Raw genomic sequence first — 27,289 nt, 5'->3', positions numbered from 1 at the left:
CGGAAAGGAAGAAATGGCATGATTGGTGGTACAAACCAATTAAATACAAAGTAGGAGGCAAAGTTGTAGTAAGTACGAAAGAAAAGTCCAGCGAAGTGGACGGAGAAATAAAAAAGTTGTTTGAGCTGTACTATGGGCCATTTGTAGTGGCAGAATGTCAGCACCCTAATGCCGACCGACTCAAACCCTGTTTCGGGAAAAAGAAATGTGAAAAAATTGAGGCTGTACATTGAGAAGGGGAATGTAGTTGAAGAAATAAGTGTATCTGTGTTTAGATTATAAGATTACTTGGAGGGGTAATTTGCAATGTTTTATTTCAGGATTTATTGTAGCTTGTTTGTTGTTTTGTCACATAAGGATTGATTTTTTTTTTTTTTTTTTTTTTTTTTTTTTTTTTTTTTTTTTTTTTTTTTTTTTTTTTTTTTTTTTTTTTGGCACGAGGTCTGTGCAATTATAAAGAGATAGTTTAGATGCACATTTGGGTGCAAGGAGATCAGGAAACATGATTATTTGGTGAATGGTATAAAGTCAAAAATCAGTGCACAGTGTGCATATAAATTACATTTTTGGGGGGTATATAAGGGATTTATATATGTGTATGTATGTGTTAGGCTTAAGTTTTTGGATGGTTTTATGTTTGTTGTAATTTCAAATTATAAGTTATGGTCACACAAATTTGGGTGCGTGAAGGTTGGAGAAATTTGGAAAATGAAAATTAATAATGCTTACCTAGGAAGACAGATTTATGTTTATCTACTTATCTGAGAATATTTTGGGGGAATAATTTATTGTTGTATGGAGTAACAATTTGTGTATGCAACTTCACTGCATGGAATTAAACAAGGGGTGAGATTTGTTCATATTTGTTGTTAGTTTTGAGTCGAAGGGAGTTATTTAATTTAAAAGAAAATATTAATTTGTCAACGAAGTCGATTGGGAATCTGTCACGAGATGCATGTCTCTAGTGGGACTTGAATAACGTCAGAATCATTGAAGAATTTATTATCGTCTTACAAATGCTGTAAATCAATTGTTTATGGTGTAGTTTAGATCTATTTGTATCAATTCCAGCACGGGAAGTGTTCAGTGCAAATCCTGGGTGGTTTCGGAAAGTGTTTGTTTTCTGCTATCTACAACCAAATCGAATTTCAACAGATTTGTTCCTGTAAAATGATGGCGATGGAATGCAGAGCCACACAGAATTTTGGTGGGGTTCATGGCTCTGACTCTGTGGAGTGCTGCTGGAGACTTCATTGTGATGAAAAAGTTCTGTGAAAGTGAGTGCAGTGGCAATGATGTTTCTGCAGCATTTCATTAGACAGTCGATTTTGGTAAATGTATAGTTTTATTTGGAATTTAATTAATATCCCAAAATTCATAATTTATTTAGATATAAGTTTCTTTAAGTTTAAAGCATGTTGCATCAACACCACTACAGATAATTACACTATTGATCTGGCACTTAGATTTATGTTATTGTATTATGAATTTGTGTTTTGTAAATTTGGGTGCTACTTCATAACATATATGGCACGCCAACATGTTATGAAGTGAAGTGGAGGTGTGTGAGTTAACGAGCATTTCGCCCTCGTTTAAGTATGTGGCCAAAAGAGAGAACCTTCCAGGAATTGTGAAACGAATCCTGTCATCCAGAACCATGTGCCACAAAGAGCACAGATTCGCCACAAGATGGGGAAATTCACAGGCATCTGTTGTGCTGAATGAGTCCAGGCTGGTCAGGCCTAAGCGCTGTAGTGTGCAAGTGAGACAGACCAGAACCTGCGCTAAAGGGAAACCCCGTAGGAGCTGTTTGTGCCCAGTGTGGCGTAACAGTGTTTAATATGGTGGACCTAAGATCGGCCATAAAGGGAAACAGTCATGAAAACTACTTAATTCTGTAGTAATTCAGGGAATGAAGCCACAGTAATTTTTATCTACCATTATTCTTAAATTTTCATGGTTATCCCAATAAAACTTGAATATTGATCATATCTATAATAGTTTAGGATTTACTGTTAAAGTGAAATTAACAAGTTTTGTAACAAAGACCTAAATGCTAAAATCTGAACACTTTTATCAATCTTAACGATCGACATTTCACATAAAAATGCATCCTTAAAATGGAAAATGTTGCAAATATCAACTCTGTAACGTTATTTGTATAAAAGATATAGAAAATTTAAATTACAGTATTTTCAGCTAAGCATCAGATCATCATTTCCTCCACACATAACACACTGAACGATGACAGCATGACACCTTATTGAACCATTAGGTAATACAGTGTGTATATGACCTGGGACAACTGGGAGATCCGGGAAAAACCCGGCAATTTTTTAATCTGGGGGAAAAAACCAGGAAAAACCCGGGCATTTTTTATAATTCTGGGAAATTTTCATTGTTTTAGTTTTCTGTTAAATTTTTGTAATTTTGACTGGTAAGAACTAATACTCTAACAAAGGATATTATTGTATCCCGTTACTGCAGAATAATACTTTAACAATAAAACATAAACGAGAGAAAAAATCGAAAATAACTTATTTTGCCAAGGAAATGCACCATATACAATAATGACACACAGTGCTCATGCAATCGTCTGCCAACAGCAAAATGTGTCAAAGGCTTTAGGAAAACTATGCAGCGTTTCATAACAACAAATTGCCTCCGATGAGCATGAAGTCAGAACTGTTTACATTAGATTCGTTTTAGTAGTTATGAATGGGCTCATGCGCATGCGTAGTTGAGTCACATTTGAGTAGTAGATTCTCCCACTTCTGGCTACAAGAATGTGGCTGTTGGCTGTGCAACAAGCAGCTAGATGCTACCAGGAAAATGGGGTGCCAAACTCATTTTCTGGAGGGAAAAGAAACGTGTTTCACAAAGCACCTAGCATCCAGTGCACGTTGGTCTATTGATTATTCATATGATTTTGAGAAGCATCCCTCTTGGTTTTTGAACATTTTTCAACACATTTTAAGTTGATTTTTGAATGCGTGCATAGTGTACATGATGTCTCTGACAGGAGAATCCTCATCGCATCTAAAAATAAACTTCTGCAGACAAAAGGGGACAGGGCTATACGAGCTGCCAATCGCTGTCTGATTATGTGATTGATGTCCGCCCCTGGTAGCTGAGTGGTCAGCATGACAGAATTTCAATTCTAAGACCCCAGGTTTGATTCCCAGCTGGGTCGGAGATTTTCTCTGCTCAGGGACTGGGTGTTGTGTTGTCCTAATCATCATCATTTAGTTCCCATCGACACGCAAGTCACCAAACTGGTGTCAAATTGAAAGACTTGCACCCGGCGAACGGTCTACCCAGCGGGAGGCCCTAGTCACGCGACATTTCCATTTATGGGGTTGCGAATGATCAGCGTTGTTATAATTACTAGCGAAATCCATAGATTCAGACTACCAGACTGGAAATAAACAACTAACAGGAATAACAGGTGAGCAAGATTACGTATTATCTTCTCAGTGTGCCCAAAAAAATGAAACTTTGACAGAAAATTTTTGGCCAGATCGCTATGCTAGTAAGGACCAGTTGTACAGTCCCCGGCTAGCAGCCGCTTAATTTCTGTTCTGGAAGTAACATGGAAAACGTTTGTCTTATCTAGTCGACAGTGATAAAATAGATGTAATCAGATTGAGAAACCTCACCAGTCTTGGGTATTATTTGTATTAACAGCTTACGCAGTATTAGATAATGACATTTCGATTTTTCATGTAGCAAAACGTTTGATGAGGTAATAGATTCTTTCGCAATAAGGAAAGCACACCATGTAAAGCTGTAGCAAGATTAGAGAGAAAAAAATGCTAGGAACAAGGATTGAAGAAATGTGTCCTTTCTTGCTTGTCTCTTGCCTTTATTGGTTTTATGTATCCTATATTTAATTTTATGTCACACAAAACATCAAGTTATTAGCTAATAGGCAATAAAGGGTGCAAATTTTCTGAAGAGTTCTTGTTCTCCCGATTAGAAATAATCCCTTCTGCTATTAATTGCGAGATTTTTTTTTAAAGACGAGCAGGCTGTCAAACAGGCCATCTGGGAGCAGGAGAGACACCACAGGACATTTCAATTTCCACTGTCCTGAATATAGTTTCATGGCATCCATTACAAAATATACACGTTTCAATTCCTTAGAGCAAAATACAGTGACGTGCGATAGAAGAATGTTATATGAAGAGGCGTGGCACTGCACTTTAGCACACTTAAGACCAAATAACATGTCTTACATTTCCTCGAACACATATCTTTTATGTTTCAGGCTTTTCAGAAAGATGCGCCCTATAAGATGAACATATTTTTGAGAATTTGAGTTTTTTTTAGTATTGACGCGGTTAGCATATATCGTAGAACCAGGTCTGATGCGCAGAGCAGTCTGCATTACAGTGGGTAGTCTCCACGTGACCCGTGTTTATTCAAAGCTGTCTTTATTCCGAAGAATAACACATACATGAGATACAGGTAAATAGGTGTACTATATCACGCCGTACCTCCACCGGAGTAAAGGCTTACAAGAGCGTAACACCTCGATGTATAAAGATAGAAAATAAACATAACTTAAATAACAAAACAAAACACAGAAACAAGAAGAGAAGGAAGAGAGACAGGTTATTGCTCCTATGATAGACCCCAGGAGTCAGGGTAGAAGAGAACCAGTGCTGTATCCAACACCAGCCCTGGGCATCGGGCGACGAGCCGTCATACGCTCGAAGATCTTGTATGATGTGCAGCACGACGTCAGCGCCCTTGATGAAATGATGGCTAATTCCCACACCTTGAAGCCCAGCTTCAAGAGGTCACGCGCGGATTGTGGGGACCAGGTTCCCCTCTAGTTCAAGGTAGCCGAGGAGTAGACAACACTCTGGACGCCGGGACGAAGGTCGAGGACAGCACGCCTGATGGATGGCGTGCTGTATTTTGCCACTTTCTGCTGGTGACACCAGTCAAGCCGGAGGTGGTCTCTGACTATCTGGACATCGACGATGTGGGCCTGGCCATCTCTGACCGCAATGATGTCAGGCTTGTGGATGCCTTCTGGTGTTCAAAGGTGGGGTTCCACTGAGACATCAAAGCCCCTTTGAGCGAGTCCACGCGCGAGGTACTTCACAACAGTGTCGTGACGTTTCACGCGGGACCCGTACATTTGTCCGCAAGCCTGGATGACGTGGTTCGCAGTCTCGACAGCCCTGGAGCCTGCGCGGCATCACTTGTCAGCCGTGCGCCCGCGACTTTGACGCGCCTTGGAGGGCAAGGCGTTGATGTGGGCGCGGGTGGCGTTGATGAAGTCACGCCCAGATAGACCCACTGGTGCTGCCTCTGGATGGTGGGAGACTCCGAGAGGGCCACAATGTCGAAGGCGATGTGCAGGCGAGCTGCCCACATGTCCCCGACCTGCTCCCATGTCGTGAGGATGTGGCCTTCCCATGTTAAGTGCCGCGACTTTATGTGGTACACTACGCAGGTCCGCATCGTACACAGCTGGAACCATCTGCTGCAGTGTCAGGAGGCGGCCCCGCCATAGAATAGGGCCCATCCAACAGGCAGATGGAATGCCAAGGCCCCCATGGGCTACAGGAGAGTAGAAGTAGCCCAAGGGTATGTTTGCTGGGAGGCGGAACCATCTTCAGACAGCTGCATGCATTGCGGTGTCCGTGGTGTTCAGGGCACCGATCCGAGTGCGGCTGAGGGCCAGCCCATGATACAGGCCCGGCAGCAGCACGTGGACGAGGGCATAGAGGCGCTGTTGTGGCTTCAGAGGAACCCAGGTGATGATGTCCAGCTGCTGCTGCAGAGTGTGGCGAGGATGGAACAGGCACCGGCTGGAAGAGGAGAACTGCAGCCCCAGGTATCAGAAGGTTTCACCCACACGTAGGGCCAGCACGGTGGCGTCGCCAGCTGTGAAGGTGACAGTGTCGTCCACCTTCACCTTCTTCTCGCGGCCCGAGGCCACTGAGGTGAGGGTAAAACACTTCCAAGCATTGATGTGCAGCCCCAGATGGGCGAGGGCTGCTGTGGCTGCGTTGATGAGGGACTGCAGGCCTCTCTTAGTTGATGCAAAGAGCGGGACGTCATTAGCAAAGGCTGTAGTGTTGATCTTGCGACCTAAAATCTGGGCTCCTAGGTGGGAAGGCAAGGTGTTAAGCATCATGTCCAAGGCCATATTAAAGAGTAGGGGAGAGAATGGGTCCCCTTGATGGACACCCCATGATGGCTGCACGGCCATGCCCACGAGGCCGCTGCCCACTATCACCATCGTGCCCATGTGCTTTCAGCACAGGGTGTAGAGCAGCATGGTTGAGCGAATCGAACGCCTTGGACACGTCAAGAGATGCAACAAAGTCAGACCGGCAGGAGCGGACTGTGTCGACAAAGGCCTGGTCGAGGATGAACGTGTTTTCCAGCATCCCATCCCGAGGGATGAAAGCCTGCTGACGTTCGTCCACAGCACACAGACGAATCAGGTGCGAGGCCAGGACCTTGTGGAAGATCCTTGCCAGCACCGAGCATATGGTGATGGGTCAAAAGTTAGCGGGGGATGCTGGTGCAGCCGTTTTGGGAAGTAAGGTGGTCCAGGCTTGGAGGAAGGAGGGAGGGAGCGCTTGCGCAAGGAGGAGGAAATTCAGGAGCTTCAGCAGCACGTTGCGTGGCAGGCGGCGCAGCTCATCTGGAGTAGGCCGTCCGGACCCGGCGCAGAACCCCTGGGTGGCAGAGAAGCAGTGACCTCTTCTACTGTGATCGGCTGCCATAGGCAGTCTAAGTCCACGGGCTGTGAGTGCGGCAGGAGGCGGTCACTGATAGCGCCAGCGATGGACTGCGGCTGCTGCTGGAAGAGGTCGGCCCAGAAGTCCTACAGACTGGGGATGTCCGGTGGCGGCTGCAACAGGGTGCCATCCAGGAGGCCCCACACACACCGTTCACGGGACCTCCGGAAGGCCTCCTGTGTCCGTGCAAACTCCCACCGGCGCCGCCCCCTCCGGCACTCAGGTGGCTGCTGCCGCTTAGGTGGCGAGTGCGGCGTCGACCTGTGAATTCTCCCCCACTTGGAGCCAACGGTGGCGAGGGCATCAGGGAGCATGCCCAGGATGTCCCGCTAGATGCTCCCAGATAGTTGCGTTGACATCGGCATCTGGCGGCGGCGTCCCTGACGGTGTCGTGTTGTCCTCTCCCCTGTCCAGCGACAGCGATCCTGGCGGCCCCGGGCTGGATGCCAGCCCCTCCTCGTCCCTCTTCCGCAGGCTAGCCAGAAACTCTTGCACAAGCTGGCGGTGCGCAGGTTATCACCTCTGGCACTTGATGGAGTCGAGCGACCTGTCGGGAAAGAGTCGGAGGAGCTCCTGATTGGTGGAGGAGGACCGGCAGTCCCTCCGAAGGGAAGGCTCTGCCTCCACCCAGGCAAGCGAGAGGGCCTCCTCATCGGACCACCTCGCACGTTTACGGTCCGTCACGATGGCCGCCTTGACTGCCACCTGGTATTGTCAGCGGCGGTGGACCCCCAGGCTGGACTTGATGGTGAACGCGCGGGAACAGTCAGGGCATTTGTGTGCTGCGTCTTGCTCAGGAACCTCAGCAGGGTGGCTAGTGATTTTGCTGTTTCCACTTCGTTTACGCTCATGTCAAATGAAATGAAAATGGATATCTGTGGCCAGGAGCTATCAAGTGAATTAAAATACATTCACATAATTACGGAAGGCTAACATATGTTTTTGGTTTCAGATTTTATTTTATTTCCACCTTTCTGTCAGTCAAGCATTAATTGCCTTGCAGAACAATGAATTATTTTTGTCTGTTTGCTAAAGAAAGTTGACTTTTATTAACCTTTTCCGCAGAGGCAGTCAATGTATTTGAAACGAAATATTTAATTCCATAGTACTGGCTAGTTTCGCTGCATTTCAAGTGCACATTTTCATCTTCTAGCACGTATGGCATTATGCCATAATAAAGAACCAAACATGATATAGTACAGTACTGGTGTTCCAAGAAAATTTACATCCCGAAAACCGCACTGAAAAGGTTAATATCAGGTTGAGGTCTACTTCATTGGGAATCTGGGCATACAAATGTGCACCTTAAATGTGCTCATTTTAGTATAGTCCACGAAATTCCGATGCTCTTGGAGTATCCTCTGATGTCTTGTTTCTTTTATGACATAATGTATGATCTTTCAATGTTTTACACTACGTACATACGGGCTACATCGTGGCAGTTGCGCAAGTGCGGTGTCGCCTGTTATCTGCCCTCTCTGGCACTGCTGAAACGAACTTATTGCTAACAGGTCGCAGGAAAATATTGCGAATGATGGTTTGAAAAATGTTACTTTCAAAGTAAATATCCTTTTACATAAGTTGAACTATGTGCGAGAATGTACCATGAATTTCTTAAATCACAGAACGTTTGACTCTCATTTAAAAATCAACTCTTTGATGATGACCCATTTAGAAGAATTTCAAACCCTGAAGATCAGACATTTATGTCATTATTAGAAATTTTACTGGCACATTTGTGTGATATATCTTAAAGTGTAACACGAGCAAAAAAGATCAACATTACATGCAAAAGCTTAGCTTCTCTTGTAGCCTGTTAACCGTAGAGACCAATATTATATGTGAAAGCTTTGCTTTCTTGTAGCAACACTACGTATATTATTAATGTAAACTATTAACTTTCCCTGTTTGTGTGTTCATGCTACTTAACAGTGATGTTGCTGTTGGCCGACTACATCACGTGTCCTATGCTCTGAATATCCGCTGTCATCGGCTGGCAAGATCTCATGACATGAGGTTTGACTGGCTTACAAAAGTGCATCGCAGTCTCAATTTCAATGATTCGGAAAGTAACATGCAGTGTTTGGTTTCAGTTCCAATGTATACTTTTGTAATATGAAAATACACAGTGTACATGTTTCTGCACATCAAAGATATTCCCAAAACATATCTTTTTCCCTGAGTTTAGTTTTATAAAGTGCTGGGAAATTATACGCCCGTGTATACAACCATAACCATTCAAAGGATTGATAAGTTTTGCAGTTCTGAGGGAAAATATACTGTCATTTAACACAGAGAAAATGTGTTTTCACCCAGGAGAAAGTGTATTTTTGACCGTGAAATCTGGGAAAAATCTGGAAATTTTATTTCCTTCTCCACGTATGCACCCTGTAATAGAATATTTGTTATAAAGTTTAGTGCATAATAGTTACTTTTGTTCTTTATTTATTTATCAGAAAGCACTTTGTTGCAAGGCTACTGGCTGTGACATTCAAAGTTAGGAAAGAAATTGTATTGGTTTTATGTAAAAGAATTTAACATTTATTATGTAATGGATATTATTGTTACTTTATTTAGATCATGAAAGTGGTCAAGCTTTGATTATTTAAATATTTTAAAATGTAAAATAATGTAGAATAAGCTGTAGCCAATCAGGTGGATGGCTTCAGGGAACAGAACTGTGCTAGTCAGCTGAGTGACAATGTTCAGTAAGCAGAAAACATGGCCGGAGACGGGCAGAGGGACAGTGCTGGTGGAGATGCAAAAGCGAACAGTCGGTCTTTACGTAGCTAGGGAGTGAAACAACTTAGAAAATTTTGCTTTGTGTGGTATCACGTGAATTGGTCTCCGAGTGGTGAGCAGCCAGACACCTGGTGTGAATTCTTACTTCTTGCATAGATAATGAGGTGGAGTATTGGACTTGTATTTCGCGATGAGACTGTGAATGATCGAACTGTGTCAAATGAGTATGTGCTCGAGTGTAACAGTAACTCTAAAAACGACCACTTTAGCTATTAGTTTGCTTTCTGAATAAACATTATTCTAACCAGATCACAACTGTGTGGCCTACATCATTTATGGATCATTAATTTAGTTACTGTTATTATATATTATATTAACATTGTATGTTTCATACAATTTCGCAAACTTGCCATCAGCCTGACAATTTAACTAAAGGGTCACATATGTCTAATTTAGGGCATTTAATGTGACACATACGGTTCAACCCCTAGACAAGTTTGAGCCAAGACATTTTTTCCCATGTGAGCCCAAATATCTTTGGGTTGTTTGCTCACAGTAGCCAGTGGGATGACACTTTCAAGTAACTAAATAAAGGTGAGAAAAGAGAGGATGAATTTCTAGCACTGAAATTTAAACCATTCTCTTCTTTGCTGTTGTCATAAATATTTGACTGTTTTTTCTTAATGTGTTATTAATTATGAGTTTGTGATTAGGGTGGAACCTAATAGCACTGCTTAAATAAAATTACTAATCTCGGTTGTTAAAATATTAGCCAGTTTTGTATGAATGTGTTACATTTTCAGAGGTTGTGGATACTGTTGTGAGAAAGTGACAGTGTTCCTTGGTCTCTTGTTTCATAACATGTCGTATCTTTGCTGCTCTCTCATTGCCTGTATAGAACTGCCAGCTGACACACCCTCTTTCTTTCTCTTCATATATCACTGTGAGTGCTTACAATTTTGCAGTGCCAAATTCGGGAAAGACTAAAATGTGCAGCTTGTGGCTATTTTAATAAAAGCACAGGTCATGACTTGTTTTGTTATAGTTTAACTCGTTGGGAAGCTGAAGATTCCTAACAGGAACTTATGCAGAATTCATGTAGCAGTTTTTATACACGCATGTCTTGTGACAGATTTGTTAATACTGGTTCAGGTAGAAGTGTATGTTAGATCCACATTACATGCCACATTATAATGTGGGATATTTGGCACGTTGTGTAATATTTACTGGTCTGTTCTGTAAACCACTTATTGAGACATTGCAGAAGTGGTGCTGTGAAAATTGTGCACAACATACTACCCTCTCTTATGGCACTCTCGGTCTGTTCTTTAATGCCTTGCATATTGTTTGTCCAACTAACTTCTTTAATTGTATAGTGGAGATGTTGAGTTACACACACACACACACACACACACACACACACAAAACTGCAATCTCATGCAACTGGAACCACACTGAATGTGTGTGTGTGTGTGTGTGTGTGTGTGTGTGTGTGTGTGAGTGTGTATTGTTGACAAAGGCCAATGGCTGAAAGCTTTAATTGTGAAAGTCTTTTTGTTGTGCCTATCTGCGACTCAGCATCGCCACTATATGGTGAGTAGCAACTTTTCTTTTTGTAATATTGTCACATTCCATCCTGGATTTTCCATTGTTTAACTGCTTTAGGGAACTGAAATGCCATTCAAACATGACACATAATATCTCATTCCAAATCCCAAGTTTAGACATAGGTATTTAGATGGTCAGTTTGTATTGATCTGCACATACTCAATTAGATTTCAGGAGTGTTTGTATACAGTTCCTTAAATTTTTCCACCAAATCTTAAGATTTTATCCTCACAAACCTTAAATGTGTTTATTCAAGCAGTTCACAACAATAAAAGTAAGTCTGTTAAATTGACTTTGTTCTTGTTGCAGGATAAACAATCACCCCACACTGTGTAAAGTAATTGTTACGGATGCTGTTAGCGGTCAGCGTTTGACTTCTGCAACTGTTGAAACTCATGAAACGGATCTAATTCATAATCAGAGCTTGCACAGTCCACTTCTCCTTCATGCTAGCTATGAGGTGCGTGTTAATTTCCAAATCCGTACAAACACAGAGGAACAGAGTGACACAGCTAAATTAAATGCAAGTCCACTTGCTCCAACACCACAGTTTAGTTGGGGTGCTGACAGTGGAGTTTTGCGATTGTTGGAACCTGCTCAGAATGGTTCTTGTTTACCCATATCACTGAAATATGCTGTGTCTGGTAAGTACAGTATGCATATCAGCATGACATTGAAGTTTCTGTGTAGGTTAGTGATTTGTTATTGTACATTTTGTTCTGCATGACCTTCTGCATTGTTGACAGTCAAAGACCGATATACGTGGATCAGAAAGTGAACCAGACTTCTTTAATATTTTACATAAATTTTTTCCCTAATAACACTCCCCACATGTAGCGTTACACAAAGTAAAACTGTGGGCAACGAGCAGCTCAGGCAAGAAGAGAATAGAAGCTTATGAAATGTGATGCTGTAGAAGAATGCTGAAGACTAGATGTGTAGATCAAATAACGAATGAGGAAGTACTGAATAGAACTGGGGGCAATTTTGGCACATCTTTACTAAAACAGGCGATCATTTGATAGAACACTTTCTGGCGTCAAGGCGTTATCGATTTGGGAACAGAAGGAAATGTGGTGGTGGGGGGTGCAGAATTTTAGAGGAAGACCAAGGCTTTAATATGATAAACAGATGTAGGTTGCAGTAGTTACGCAGAGATGAAGAGGCTTACACAGGATAGACTAGCATGGAGAACTGCATCAAACCAGTCTGTAGATTGAAGGCCACAACAACAACAACAACAACAACAACAACACTCTCCACCCCTTCAGTGCAACTTCCATAGAAATTGCTTTCAGTGCAGCAGAGTATATTGTGTTAATATATTGGAGTCTGCGGGGTGATGGAATATGTGACTGCCACTAGTAACACCCCTCCCCCTTTCACTATGTTTAAAAGTTCACTTAGCAGTTGCAAATTTAGTCAAAGCTATTGGAATTTATGTAGTTGGGGGGGGGGGGGTAAAGAAGTTACATTCAGGTGAATAAGAAAAGGTTAAGAGCTGTGGCCATGTGCCCATTACCAAGTCCAGTTTCTGTTTTGATCTTTTATATAGCTGACAGCATTTTTGTGTTGAAGTGTAAAAGATAATGTAATGTCTTTTGTTATAGCGAGTGCTTAGTTAGTTAGTTATTTGTGTGTTCCATTGATGATAATTGCAGTCTTTTGCTGTGGGTCACTTTACAATTATGACACTGCACATCGTTCATTCCACTTTCCAATTCCCCTGAACTGTTAGCAAATGTATGTCCCATCATGCCTATGACACTTGAGGTTTTTTATGTTATTTGTTGACAGTCATAAAATGTTTTCAAAATTCTTTCCTGTTGTGCTCTGTATTTAATTTCGATGTGTTCCTTACAGTTTGTTTTCTACTTAACCCAGAACAAAATAAAGTGATACTTTCTCCTCTTATTGTGTTAAGTGAAGTCAGTGACTGTTCCATAGTAAATTAGGGAGTGAAGGTTGCATGTTTGACCATCAGCTGCTTTTAATGTAAACCCAAATATTGACCAGTTTCAGTCATGGACCATCTTCACGGATAAGGGTTAAAATTGTTTAAACCATAACATTACATTTGTCACTACTTCAATAGTGTGTAGATAATGTTATGAATATTAATGTACAACACAGGACAAACATACAAGAACACTGACAGTTCATGAATGTCATTTGGTTACTATTCAGTTCCTCATAAAGATTCAAAAAAAGTTCAATAGGCTGTGTGCTATGAGATACCACTAAAGCCTTACAATCTGAAATTCTATATTGCCCATGTGTTCCTGACATGGATGCGTGACTTTATTTTGTAATATACATCTCTCATGCTCCATTGAAATATTTATCAAATCAGGAGGCCTGTAAGCTAACACATCATTTTCCCAGGCTTCACAGCACTGAAACTTGCACTGAGGTACTGCTAACATTGGCACCTCTAACACAGCTTCTTGATGGTCAGAGATATACTTTTCTTATTCTGTTAATAACTGTGTAGTATTTGACCTGCAACCACATACTTACCATTGATAAGCAGCCAGACTCCATTTGAAAGGGTAAATAATAATAAAATATGAAAATAAATGGTATAGTAAAGAAATATGGCATGTAAGGGTACAGGGCTCTTACAAAGTAATTTTTGCTTCCTATGACAAAACAAAGAAATAAAAGTGTAAAGTTTTTGATGTTGTGTTATGTGGTACACCATTACACATGTGTGACTCCCTCCCGCCTTTTCTCCACCATAACTACCTCAGTTATTTATCTATCCAGATGCATTCATAAATAATATAAAATAATTTAAGAAACACATTCTGAGAGAGAAGAATGTTAATTTCTCAATGCTCATCTTTTTTGTGACATTTTAGCTAAGTTACCTGTTCTCCATGCTCTCTTTTTTAAATATTTGTCTTCAGATCTTAGAAAAATGTAACCATTTTCTGCTTGCTGTTGCTTTTTCTTTTCAATGATACCTCAATCAAAAATCTGTAATATTTCTTATTATTTTGCATTTGTTTGTCACCAAAAATTAAGCTAGAGTTATTAAATATTTTTGCTAACTCTTTTCCTTTTGTGTTGCAGATGTTTCTAGACTCCAGCAGCACATCAAGACTGCTACAAGGCGTAGACTGGAGTACAGCCACAAAGTGAAAACCCTTCAGGACCAGCTGGCCTCTGAGCAACATGAATATGGAGACATTGCATTTGTGCCAGTCACCGACACATACCGAAATCTGCCACTAAAGCTTCTTGCCTTCTTCAAATGGTGATCATTTCTCTCTATCGATATATCTTCCAGTGACGATGAGGAGATAAGAGGTTCCTGATGATATAACAAAAATCCTGTCTCTTTTTGTAGGAAGGTGTTAAAATTGTGTATTGGCATGATGTTAAATTCTAATCTCCCTTCTTTCACACTATTCTCCCATAAATACCAACTTTTCAAGATGGCTGTAGTGCACTCAGTTTGGTCAACTGACAGTGCTAAAAATGACATCAAGAAATAGAAACTCCTAGCTTATAGAAAAAATTCAGCTGTATCTACACTAGACCTCAGATCAGTATGTATAAAATACATGTTTGGCAATTAGCTGCTTTTATTGTAAACCCAAATATTGACCGGTTTCAGTCATGGACCATTTCATAAGGGCTAAATGGTTTAAGCCATTAAGCCATTAAATAATAATGTCACGAATATCAATGTATGACACAAGGTTTTAGAAGCAAACGTACTAATACCAAGTATATACTTAGTATTAATATGTTTGCTTTGAGTTTAAAATAAAAGCAGCTTATGGTCAAACATGCATTTTATACATTACTTGACAGTTGTTGATAGTCACCTTCCGGCTTTTAGTACAGTCTTTGGTTATGTAAAAGTATTCCAGTCTTCATGTAGGTGGTCAAATCTCTTAAACTGATTTCCAGCCTCATTTCATTTTGAATGACAATATAATTGGCAACCTTTATTACAGATTACTCATGCTCAGCTACATTTTATAGCTTTGTTGCAATCAAATTCTAATATAATCAAAACTGGTCCAGAAATTCTATTGAAACACCTCATTTCATTCACATCTAAGGATGGTTTCTAACATTCTACCAAAAATTTCCGTCTCATATTTAAAAAAAAGTCTCGCATGGCCCTCAATCTTTTACGATTTTCGTAGTTAATGCATGTAAAGTCTCTCTTGCTGTTTCCCTTTCCTCCCTTTTTAAGTAATGAAGAAGTGCCAGGCTCTTAAAGTTTATGAAGCTTGCAACTTTTACATGCTTTTTATCTGCTGCTAATTAATTACAAGCTTTTCCCTATATTTTTTTTTATATTAATTCTTTCTGTAATCATGTCATGAAAAATCTTTCTTTATCAAAGTTTGTGCAGATCTGTTGTAACATCTATGATCTTTCTTAAAAATTTACTCAGTAATGTAAAATACCTAGCAAAACAGATTTGGCTGATACTAAACTTATTTTTGACTAACAGTAAGTGGTCATATGCAGTAAATATTGAGCTATTCATCTGGCACACAATCATGCGAGGGCTTCCTTCCTTGACAAATAAAAATACTTCCTTATATCTACAAAAAAAAATTTGGTGTTGAGTAGATTTACCACATATTTTCTGTGGAATGTGGTCCTTGATAATTACCGAGTAATCCTGTATTCTCTGGCTATGTGGTTTCTTTCTTTTCAGCATTGAAAAGCAGCCTGACAACTGGTGCGAAATTATTCTGAAAGACATTCAGCCTTAGATGACATTTTCTGTTATCTCCAAATTGAGCATATCTACAGTCACTTTTGTTGAACGTTTTCTTTTAAATTTTAGAAAATTAAAGACAGTCTGTATAAAGCTGGCCATTACAATAGCAACACCATGAACACATCGTGTGACAATGTCAGATAGACATGATGTGTACTACATTTTTGCATATGCAAATAACATTTCAGCACAACCATATCTGCATCTCATTGCTGCCCTGGTTCAATTCCGAGTTGCGTCAGGGATTTTCTTGCCTCGGAGACTGGGTATTTGTGTTTCATCTAATCATTATCATTGTCACACAAGTTGTTGGAGTTGAGTGAAATTCAAAAACCTGCACTAGGTGGCCGAACTAACCCAGACAGGGTCTCCTGACCATTAGTGCCATATGATTATTTCATTTCAGCACAACCAACAAAGTAGATGGACTGGAACCATCCACTTTTTTTATATAAGGAAAGATTACACACTCAGTCTCTCACAGCAGAAATCACTTTTGAATGTTGATTGATTGTGAGGAGATCATGTTATGCCTCCTATAAGGACGAGAAATGTCTACAAACACTTTGTGAGAGCCCTATACCCTCCCATATTGATATATTTTTTATTCTTTTAATTCTTTTTTATTCTTGTGGATGGCATTGGAAGTTCACTGAGGCTTTTTGGGGATGATGCTGTGGTACATCGAGAGGTTGTAACAATGGAAAATTGTACTGAAATGCAGGAGGATCTGCAGCGAATTGACGCATGGTGCAGGGAATGGCAATTGAATCTCAATGTAGACAAGTGTAATGTGCTGTGAATACGTAGAAAGAAAGAGCTCTTATCATTTAGCTTCAAAATAGCAGGTCAGCAACTGGAAGCAGTTAATTTCATAAATTATCTGGGAGTACGCATTAGGAGTGATTTAAAATGGAATGATCATATAAAGTTGATCGTTGGTAAAGCAGATGCTAGACTGAGATTCATTGGAAGAATCCTAAGGAAATACAATCCGAAAACAAAAGAAGTAGGTTACAGTACGCTTGTTTGCCCACTGCTTGAATACTGCTCAGCAGTGTAGGATCCATGCCAGATAGGGTTGATAGAAGAGATAGAGAAGATCCAACAGAGAGCAGCGGGCTTCATTACAGGATCATTATTAATCGCAAAAGCGTTACGGAGATGATAGATAAACTCCAGTGGAAGACTCTGCAGGAGAGACGCTCAGTAGATCGGTACGGGCTTTTGTTGAAGTTTCGAGAACATACATTCACCGAAGAGTCAAGCAGTATATTGCTCCCTCCTACGTATATCTCGCGAAGAGACCATGAGGATAAAATCAGAGAGATTAGAGCCCACACAAAAGCATACCGACAATCCTTCTTTCCTTGAACAATACGAGACTGGAATAGAAGGGAGAACCGACAGAGGTACTCAAGGTACCCTCCGCCACACACCGTCGGGTGGCTTGCGGAGTATGGATGTGGATGTAGATGTAGATGTAGATGTAGATGTAGATGTAGATATTTGTTCTGAGTTTATCGATTAGTTTCCTCACTGATTATGTATTATGTTTCTGCAGTGACCACTGGATTAGCTAATCCAGTATTATTTGCGCACCACTCTCTCTCTCTCTCTCTCTCTCTCTCTCTCTCTCTCTGTTTGTGTGTGTGTGTGTGCGTGTGTGTGTGTGTGTGTGTGTGTGTGTGTGTGTGTGTTTGTTTTCTGAAGTGATGTATCGTGTTTAATGGCAGACGGAAGAATGTTTGTGACAGAGATCGGTCTGGCTGACTCTCCTTGGTGACTGATAGATTCCAAGCAAGGATTGAAACAAAAATCCCAGAAGACAGGCATTTCACAATTAGTGAACTGCACTCATTCTTTCCAGACATTTCAAAAACTGTGTTCGACAAGATTATTACTGCAGATCTGGCTATAAAATGTGTGTGCCAGGAGGATTCCTCGAATTTTGTCAGACGAACTGAACGTACCAATGTAACATAACAGTATATGATCATTAGGATAAGGATGACTTGAAGTGTTGACCTAAGGTGTCAGACTGTCACACTTGCAGGCTTCTAACAATTTTGTGACAGCATTATTCCAGTTATCTGATCATTTAGAATTCATTTTATTATACCAATTCATATTTTGTCATGAATTTCATTCTAACTATAGCAAACATACATATATCTCTGCACTGGTTTGGCTGTTACTAATCAACACTTGAACACAAAACATAGACAGTTCTCATTTTGTAACTGCAGGGTAATTTTTGTGAGGATTGAAATTGGCATGCTGTTTGTATTTGTGTAGTAAACTCACAAAAATGTTATGAACATTTTCCAACTAATAATCGTCATGATATAAGCAACATTATAAAAAACCATTGTTAGTGAATATATTTTATAAATTTCAATATTAAAGGCTAAAAGCCATGTAAAGCTTTATGTTGCAGTATGAGAGGAATGAGTTAATGCATAACTGAATGATGACAGTATGTGCACTCTAGCAGGATTTTGATTTTAATCCATTATTTTATTTCCAATAATGGATGATATAGTCAGTAATTATTACAAATTTATAAGGAGTGGCGTAGTTTTCCGACAGTTGTTGTCAGCCAATTTTGTTACAGTGTTATGCAATAAATACGTGATTTTGAAAGAGGACGTGGTGTCAACCTGAATTTCTTGAAATTTCTCTTAGCACTATCAAATCTATAGTGACACTGTCAAGGGCTCAGCAAGTTGCAGCAAACTTTGGTGCAGCAGATAACTTGCAAATTCTTTAACAGCTACTGCAGCACCGGAGATTGTTGAGAAGTGAAGATGAATATTTGCTAATTAATTGTCATGGCCTGGTATATTTCAGAACACAAAACCAAGCAAATAGTAACTACATTGACATTTCTCAGTTGCTATGAAAAGGATGATGATGAATTTTTAAATCAAATTGTCACTGGTGATGAGATTTGGATAACAAATTTCACACCAGAGACAAGGTGCCAATAAATGGAATGGCATCATTTGCAATCCACAATGACACCAACAAAAGCAAAACAAATTCTGAGCACCAGAGAGATTATGGCTACAATGTCTTGAGGTCGTAAGGGTGTCCTGCTAATCGACCACATGCCCAAAGGTGAGACCATAAATGCAGTGGCCTGCTGTCACATACTTCAACGAATCCACTGTGCCATTAAAAACCAGAGGCATGGAATGCTAACCAATGGAGTCATCCTCCTCCATTATAATGCACGTCTGCTTGCAGTGGGTGTCACACAGCAGTTTCAGCGGGAAATGTTTCAACATCTGTCACACAGTCTGGACTTAACCCCAAGTGATTATCACTTATTCCCCAAATTATTATTTGAGTGGACAACACTACAGAAGTGATGATGAATTTAAAGAAGTCATTAATCAGTGGTTCAACGACTTGGTGGGAACTGAGTATGCAGGATGCATAGAAAAGCTGGTAAAATGATATGATGAGTGCCTAAATTTGAACAGTGACTGTGTGGAAAAGTAGCTTGGATATCAAATTGTATATAAAATACAGTTTTCTTTAATTGTATCAGATAAAAATTTCTGTAGAAAAAATGTTCCTTACTTTCCTAATGACCTCATAATTAATGCCGTATTGTGGCATGGAGGATGTTGCTGAAACTGAGTGAAGTTAATTTGGTTTTGAAGTAAGTAATCACTTTGGTAATAAATGTGTGACCTATCATTAACTGTTACCAATCAGGCCTTTCATTGTTCACTTCCTAAAAGTTAGTAGCAAAAACATATTAATTATTGTGGGAAAGAGGAGAGAGGCAACATCTATTAATATGACACATCAGCCAATCGTGTTATAGCTTGTCAGAATTCAACAGTGGCAGGATAGTGGCCTTGTCAATGCTGTGGTTTATCATTCAGTGATATTGTTGCTTGTATTCATGAGGGCCTCACAACTGTCATGTGAATATAGAACTAATGGTTTCAGGAGAGCCTTACTTGATGCCATGCAGGATTTTAGCAAAGTCACACAACTAATGCCAAAAAGAACAGATATTGTTCATTCATCTCCATAGGAATCTACAACCATGTCATGAATCTGAGTCAGAAAATGGGCTAATTTGCAGCAGTAAAAGTATCCACGTGGACAGTGTGACCACATATGGAGCACCATGTGCTGTCAGCATGGCGACCATTGTTGTGGTTTCCCTTCACATGGTGACAAAGAGATACACACCAGTGTTGGTGCACCCCATAATGACACTGAAAACCGACATAGTGCCACACTGTCTTTTTCAGAAAATTCCTGGTTCTGTACATGCAGTGAATGTACCTGCATGTGGAGGCTCCATGGAGAACAAATTGTCACATTGCATCTATGATTGTCATATGCGTTGAGCAACTTGTGTGAGAGTATGGGTGCCATTGGGTACACAAAACAGTCACTTCTCATTCACATAAGGAGTAATTTGCACGCCATGTGCCTCATTTCTGACATGTTAACCAGGTGACTGTACCATATCTTTGAGGTCTTTGTGATGTTATCTTCTGACAAGATAATATGAGACCGATTGTTGCCCGTGTCCTTGATACAGAGTTTGTACAATCCATGACATTCGATAAGGCATGGATGACCCCCGGTTCATGCCAAATGGTCGGCACCTCAAGCAACTTGTCCTGTCTTTATTGGTACAAGTCTGGCAAACCTGAGGTTAATGGGCTATGGAGTGGTAGGTACCCACAGTCCTCCATATCCGTAAACTCTATGTGCTTCAGCAAACACCATGCAGTGCAGAAGTGGAACATTGTTTGTCACAGGGAGTGGGGATGTGGACTTCACTCCCTGGCTTTCAGTAATGGCACAAATCACTAATAAGAAAGAAAGAAAAAACCTCAATCTCAAGTTGTAATAAAAATACTTCTGTTCCATTACACTAAATGCTGATGGGATGTATAAATACTTTTGTGCCGTTACACTACATGGTGAAGGGATGTATGGCAGTTAAGCCAAATCAGTCATTTGTGGACAACCTTTTGGGCACCTGTTGTATAAGGCTTATCCAAGCATGTTGGTATCTGTCTAGGTGGACATTTATTTCGCAGGCATCCCATGGGACCAAAATGGCTCATTATTATCCCAACATGAAAGCCTGTTCTGGGTGGATCACTAGGTGACACAAATACCCAAATAACCCAAAGGCCGGCCGGAGTGGCCGTGCAGTTCTAGGCGCTACAGTCTGGAGCTGAACGACCGCTACGGTCGCAGGTTCGAATCCTGCCTCTGGCATGGATGTGTGTGATGTCCTTAGGTTAGTTAGGTTTAATTAGTTCTAAGTTCTAGGTGACTGATGACCTCAGAAGTTAAGTCGCACAGTGCTCAGAGCCATTTGAACCATTTTTTTTAACCCAAAGAATTGACAACAAAATTTTCATGATCCATTGTCATTTATGTGTAAAATTGTGAATAATAACAGAGTACATTAGCATGAGAATGTCTTTAATTCAACAAAGAAAACTAATAAATTATGAGGCAGAATTCCTGGCCTTCACTTACCTTCAGGAAGTAAAATTTTTAGTATTGCCTGTAGACAGTCATAACAGTGAAAGTGATGATACCATACTAGCTTTCGGAACTATTAGTTCCTTGCTCAGAGAAAAGAGAGAAATAGGTTGGCAAAAATAGAAAAGGAGGTGCATGTCACTTGGATCACAGGATGAGAGGACCCAATTTGACCAGTTACCTTGAGTGGTAGATTTCCTTGTCTGTGACATAGGGATGCAGAGAGCAAAGTGTGCCTTCAGTTCACCTACTGTTACAGAAAACTAGTGTGTGCATTTACCTTGAATCTGGAGCCAATGTTTTGGCTACTTAAAAGTTAGCTTCTAGTGGAATTGGCTTCCAATGCATTATTAGAAATTCATCTATGATACAAAGACTTGTAGGATTTAGTCCCAGATATACAACTGTTGCTTCTACTTCAGATATATCAAATCAAGTACCTCTTTTAGTCAATTTAACTACATTGTCATAATTCCAATCATTTTCCTTTGAACAGTCTCAAGCACTCTCTGTTATTGCATCAGAAAACCATTTGCTTTTTGGTGAATTTGTTAAGATAAAACATTGGTTGTTTCATCCTAGTCATGTCAGTTAATTTTTCAGTGTATCTCTCAAGCTCCTGCTTGGTCATTTCATGTATGGATGGGAGAGGACAATGACTAATGAAGGTTAGTCATTGCTCACTTCTATCCAGCCCCCTTCTCTGTTCCCATACTAGCACTACATTTACTTTTCTCCTCTTCCGCTATCCCCACCTCTCCACTGCCCTCCATCTAACCTCTCGACAGCACATAGCTGCCCTACCCTCTTTCCACCTTGCCCCTGTACACTCCCCAACAGCACGTCAGTGACCGCTACCCCTACCCTACTATCCCTCCCCCTCTCTGCCCCAGCCTCCTCCTTACCGCCACCTCTGGTACTGCTGTTCGCAGTGTGGCCTCAGTTGCCAGAGATTGCAGTAATGTGTGTGTATGTTGCATTTGTGTGTTTGTGTGTGTGTGTGTGTTTGTCATATAATTTTGATGAAGGCCTTACTGTCCGAAACCTATATTTGTGAATTCTTTTTGTTGTGCCTATCTGCGACTCGCCATCTTTGCTATAAGATGAGTAGCAACCATCCTTTTCATAATACTGTTGGAGGTGTATCTGGTAGGTTGTAACTTACTAAGCCAATTTGTTGGTGTCACATTTCTTAAAAGAAAAAAAAATCTAATTTCCATGCTATTTTGTCAAAAACTGACATTGTGAGCCTGTGGGAGTGTACAAAATATAAGTTGACTCTTACATAGAAGATAGCAGTGACAAGCAGCTTTGTTTATTTAAATAGCACCTTTACCAGTTTCGAATATTACAGGTTCATCTTCAGAGGGCTAGTTCATGTTAAGATACATTTTACATTAGCTTTCACTTTTTATTTCCCCAAAGGATGAAGTTTTCTCGGGGTGGTGGTGCTATTGAAAATCCACACCATAACATTCCAATGTTGATTTGTTGTGATCATGCAACAGTGAAGACTGTATGATGCACATTTTTTTATGTGTGTGGATACATATAATCTAAAGCACCACTCACACATCAAGAAGTTTCACCACATGGAAGTACGTATACAAAGATAACGATATTGCAGGGTTGCACTGTATGGAATGTAGCCATGTATGGATGTGAAACATGGACAATAAAGTTTAGACAAGAAGAGAATAGAAGTTTTTGAAATGTGAAGCTGCAGAAGAATGCTGAAGATTGGATAGGTATATCATGTAACTGAATAGAATTGGGGAGGAAAGGAATTGTGGGATTACCTGACTAGAAGAAGGGATCAGTTGATAGAGTATGTTATGAGACATCAAGGGATCACCAGTTTAGTACTGGAGGGAAATGTGGAGGGTAAAAATCATAGTGGAAGACCAAGAGATGAATATGATAAGCAGATTCAGAAGGATGTAAGATGCAGTAGTTTTTCAGAGATGAAGAGGTTTGGACAGGTTAGAGTAGCTCTGAGAATTGCATCAAATCAGACTTTGGACTGAAGACCTGAATAGCAACAACAACAATTTGCACTATTTCTTGATCTTTATGCTATTATATCTCCTGAACTACATGTCATACAGTGATGTCATGGTACATTTGGATACTGTCTGCAAAGTGTGTTGCAAATAGAGTTAATAGGAAAGAGATGACAAATTAAAATGTCATGGCCGATGCAAAAGTTTTACTGTAAGAACAGTAAAAAGACAGTAAGCAATAAATATTTTCCTTTCATCATTTTGTGAAGTATGCCAATGAGAAAAAATTTATAAAGATCTGAAATTGTATATAAAGTTTATTGGAAGTCACTAGCTTCTCTCATTCTCGAAAACTGGATGAATATCGCCAGGATAATTCGCATGTAGTTAGCTACACTGCCCCAATACATATACACATTTTCTACCTGCAATACTTGTCTTACTACTTTAAACCTTTAACATAAGATTATACCTCATAATGAGCAGAGTATGACAGCACTTCAAATTTTTAAATTTGTGCAATAATTATACGAAATATTGACAGTCAAATTTTTGTTGCACCTGGAAGTCCTTAGATAGGCAACCTGCAATTGAGACTGTGCACCATGACCCATCAGCTGGGTTAGTCTGTTTGTAATATAGATGACACTGGAGTGCTGGCCAGTACTTACCATCAGCTCACCAGTTGTGATGACAAAGTGCAAAAAACATGAAGGAGTAGCATCAGAGAAAGTAGGTCAAAGATAGTACATCGGTAAGAACCGCGTTCAGTTTCAGTCTACAGATGATGGCTATATAGTGAGAAGTAAAGCTGGATTAAGAGGAAGAAAAAATAAATGAATCGTGGCTTTTAGAACAAAAAGCAAAATAATTGGGATGGGGAAAAAAACAAATAGAGAGGGACAGAAAGCAGAGGTAAAAAGGTAAAAATACAATAAAGAAAATAACTGAGTGAATAAATAAATTAATAATAACAAAAAGCGAGAGGGGGGGGGGGGGGGGGGAATTCTATGTTGAGAGCTTAAGTTTAGGACCATGTTGGGATATGAGAATAAACTGGAGGGCAAGGTCCCATCTTCATAGTTCAGGGGAGCTAGTAAACGGATGGGAGGATGTAAATATAGTACAGCAGCATTCAGATTCCTTAAGTTGTTCATTAGGGCACAGTTTCATTAGGGCATGATTAGCAACTACATACCGGGTATTCCCAAAGTGGACAGTTCTGTGTCCATTCATGTGCTCTATGTAAGTTGAGGCCACATGAAGCAGGTTCCCATTCCTGCAGGTCTAAGGTGCTGGTGACAGGAAGGTGACTCTAACAATATTGTGAGAAGGAATGTTGCCACACACCATACAGCGGAGATGCTTAGTCGCACTGGTGTGAGTTGCATTTGGGTGTGTGTGTGTGTGTGTGTGTGTGTGTGTGTGTGTGTGTGTGTGTGAGTGTGTGCGCGCGTACACACATGTGTGTGCATGTGTGTAGCCATGTGTGCATGCGTATTTATGTCTGTTGTTGATGAAGGCCAATCGCTGAATGCTTTAATTGTGAAATTCTTTTTGTTGTGCCTATCTGTGACTCAGCGTCTCCACTATATGATGAGTGGCAACTTTCCTTCTCACAATATTGTTACATTCCATCCAGGATTTTCCATTGTTTGAAGATGAATCTAAATTACACAAATGAAAGTAAGATCATTTAGAACAAGACCTGCATTGGGGCTAATCACAGGAATGTGGACCATGAAACCAACCCCATACATCATTATTATCATTTTTTATTTCCATTCATTATGATTGATTGACTGATTCATCCACTCACCCACCCTCTTTCATTCACTCACCTGCCCACCCGCAATCTCTTGGAGAGGAGACTTATCGGGAACATAAAACAATTCAAAGTATACTTTAATAAAAAAAAAGTAGTGTTAGAAACTACATCAATAATTAACTGTTGTTCAAGTGGTACAAACTGTGTATACTCACACAGAAAAAGTTTAACACAGTGAAATTACTGCCAAAAAGCCTTCTTCTTCATTTATGACAAGCTGTCTTAAAATAAGCAATCCAATTCAGATCAATTCACGCAGTTTCAAAGTTTTGCCAATAGCACACATAGAGTGTGAAACATAAACATCATTTATCAAACTAATATGTCAGTCGGTGTGTACTTTGTTAATTACATAACTGTTATATGCAGGAATCTGGCGTGGTCTCATCAAAGGAGACTTCTGATAACAAGAACACTGTAAGTATTGGTGCCTTGGGCAGTCAACAGTAATGTTGACCAGCTTCTCACTTTCCATAGTGACACTGGGTATTGTCACTACATCCCTTTCCCCAGCAGTGATTGTTTGGCAAGAAAATGGTGGGTAGTGCAAGGCCCAAAGGAATTGCCACGAGGAAGGATTGCAGGTCAATTTCCATGGGCATGTTGTGGAAGGTCAGGGCAGGACAAATCTTGATGTGAATTTTATATGTCACCTCAGGACTGGATGAGCCACTGGGATGTAGAAAAAGGTGGCTGCTGACAAGATTCTGGACATGAAGTTGATTTCTGTTGTGTTGCACAAGTATATGGGCGGAGACCATGGTTTACATTATGGACCAATCATGGATGGAGATTGTCCTGTGAATCCAGGTTTGTGCTTGTCGAACTGTGAGTCCCCACAGAAGACACCTACCTGGAAGAGAGAGGCCGCGATGATGACATACACCGGCGGCAGGTGCAACACATCCATGTGAGTGTGATGCAGGCAGCCATGAAGCTCCTCCACCAGGCTGTAGTGCTCAATTGTGATCTCCCTTTACCTTGCTAGAAAACCACAGAAGGCATTAGGTGCGGTGTTAGACATCATGTTTTCACAGGTGGTGGCCCCAATATAATCTTCTGTTTGCTCAGATCCATTGGCCAAGAAGTTCCCAAATGTGTCAAGGATGGTTGCATAAAGAAACACTTTCACACATTGCAGTTTATTCCTTTTCCTGTCTGCTCTGAAATAAGAGCGTAAGGATGTGGAGAGGATCCTCTGGAATTGCTCCTGTAACCAAAACCTCAACAAGATATGTGACACATTTTGGAATACTTCATAGTAATTGGTCTATATCTACATTTACATACTCTGCAAGCCACCATATGGTGCGTGGCGGAGGGTACTCTCTACCCCTATTAGTAATTTCGCCTCCTATTCCACTTGCAAATAGAACAAGGGAAAAACAACTGTCTGAATGTCTCCATAAGAGCCCTAATTTCTTGCATCATATTTTCGTAGTCCTTACACACAATGTATGTTAGTGGCTGTAGAATCATTTAGCAGTCAGCTTCAAATGCTAGTTCTTTAAATTTTCTCAGTAGTATTTCTCAAAAAGAACATCACCTTCCCTCTTGGGATTTCCATTTGAGTCCCCGAAGCATCTCCGTAACGTGTGTTGTTTGAAACTATTGGTAACAAATCTAGCAGCCTGCCTTCAATTGCTTCAATATCTTCCGTCAATCTGACCTGTTACAGATCACAAACACTGGAGCAGTACTCAGTAATACGTTGAACCAGCATCCTATATGCTGTTTCCTTTACAAGTGAACCACCCTTTCCTAAAATTCTCCCAGTAAACCAAAGTTGACCATTCACCTTCCCTACCAGATTTTTTGCAAAATTACACACAATTATTTAAACGACTTTACTGTGTCAAGCAGGATATATAGTAATACTGTATCTGAACAGTACAGGCTTGTTCTTCCTACTCATCTGCGTTAACTTACATTTTTACATCTTTAGAGCTAGCTGCCATTTATCACACCAGTTATAAATTTTGTCTAAGCCATTGTGTATCTTCCTACATCACTCAACTTTGATCCCTTACTGTACGCCACA

General features: G+C 40.4%; 1 protein-coding gene across 4 annotated transcripts in view; it reads left to right on the top strand.

Annotated features, from left to right (window-relative positions):
• LOC126092597 (UDP-GalNAc:beta-1,3-N-acetylgalactosaminyltransferase 2-like) overlaps positions 1-27,289 on the top strand; it is a 145,471-nt gene that overhangs the window by 101,538 nt on the left and 16,644 nt on the right. For all 4 annotated transcript variants that reach the window (XM_049908291.1, XM_049908292.1, XM_049908293.1 and 1 more), the window contains 2 exons: positions 11,430-11,764; positions 14,199-14,382. In XM_049908291.1, the coding sequence (XP_049764248.1) occupies positions 11,430-11,764; positions 14,199-14,382 (519 nt within the window). The remainder of the gene's footprint in view (positions 1-11,429; positions 11,765-14,198; positions 14,383-27,289) is intronic.

This window comes from Schistocerca cancellata, chromosome 7 (genome assembly GCF_023864275.1).
Source record: "Schistocerca cancellata isolate TAMUIC-IGC-003103 chromosome 7, iqSchCanc2.1, whole genome shotgun sequence".
Classification (NCBI taxonomy): Eukaryota; Metazoa; Arthropoda; class Insecta; order Orthoptera; family Acrididae; genus Schistocerca; species Schistocerca cancellata.
This window is presented reverse-complemented; position numbering and strand designations above follow the sequence as displayed.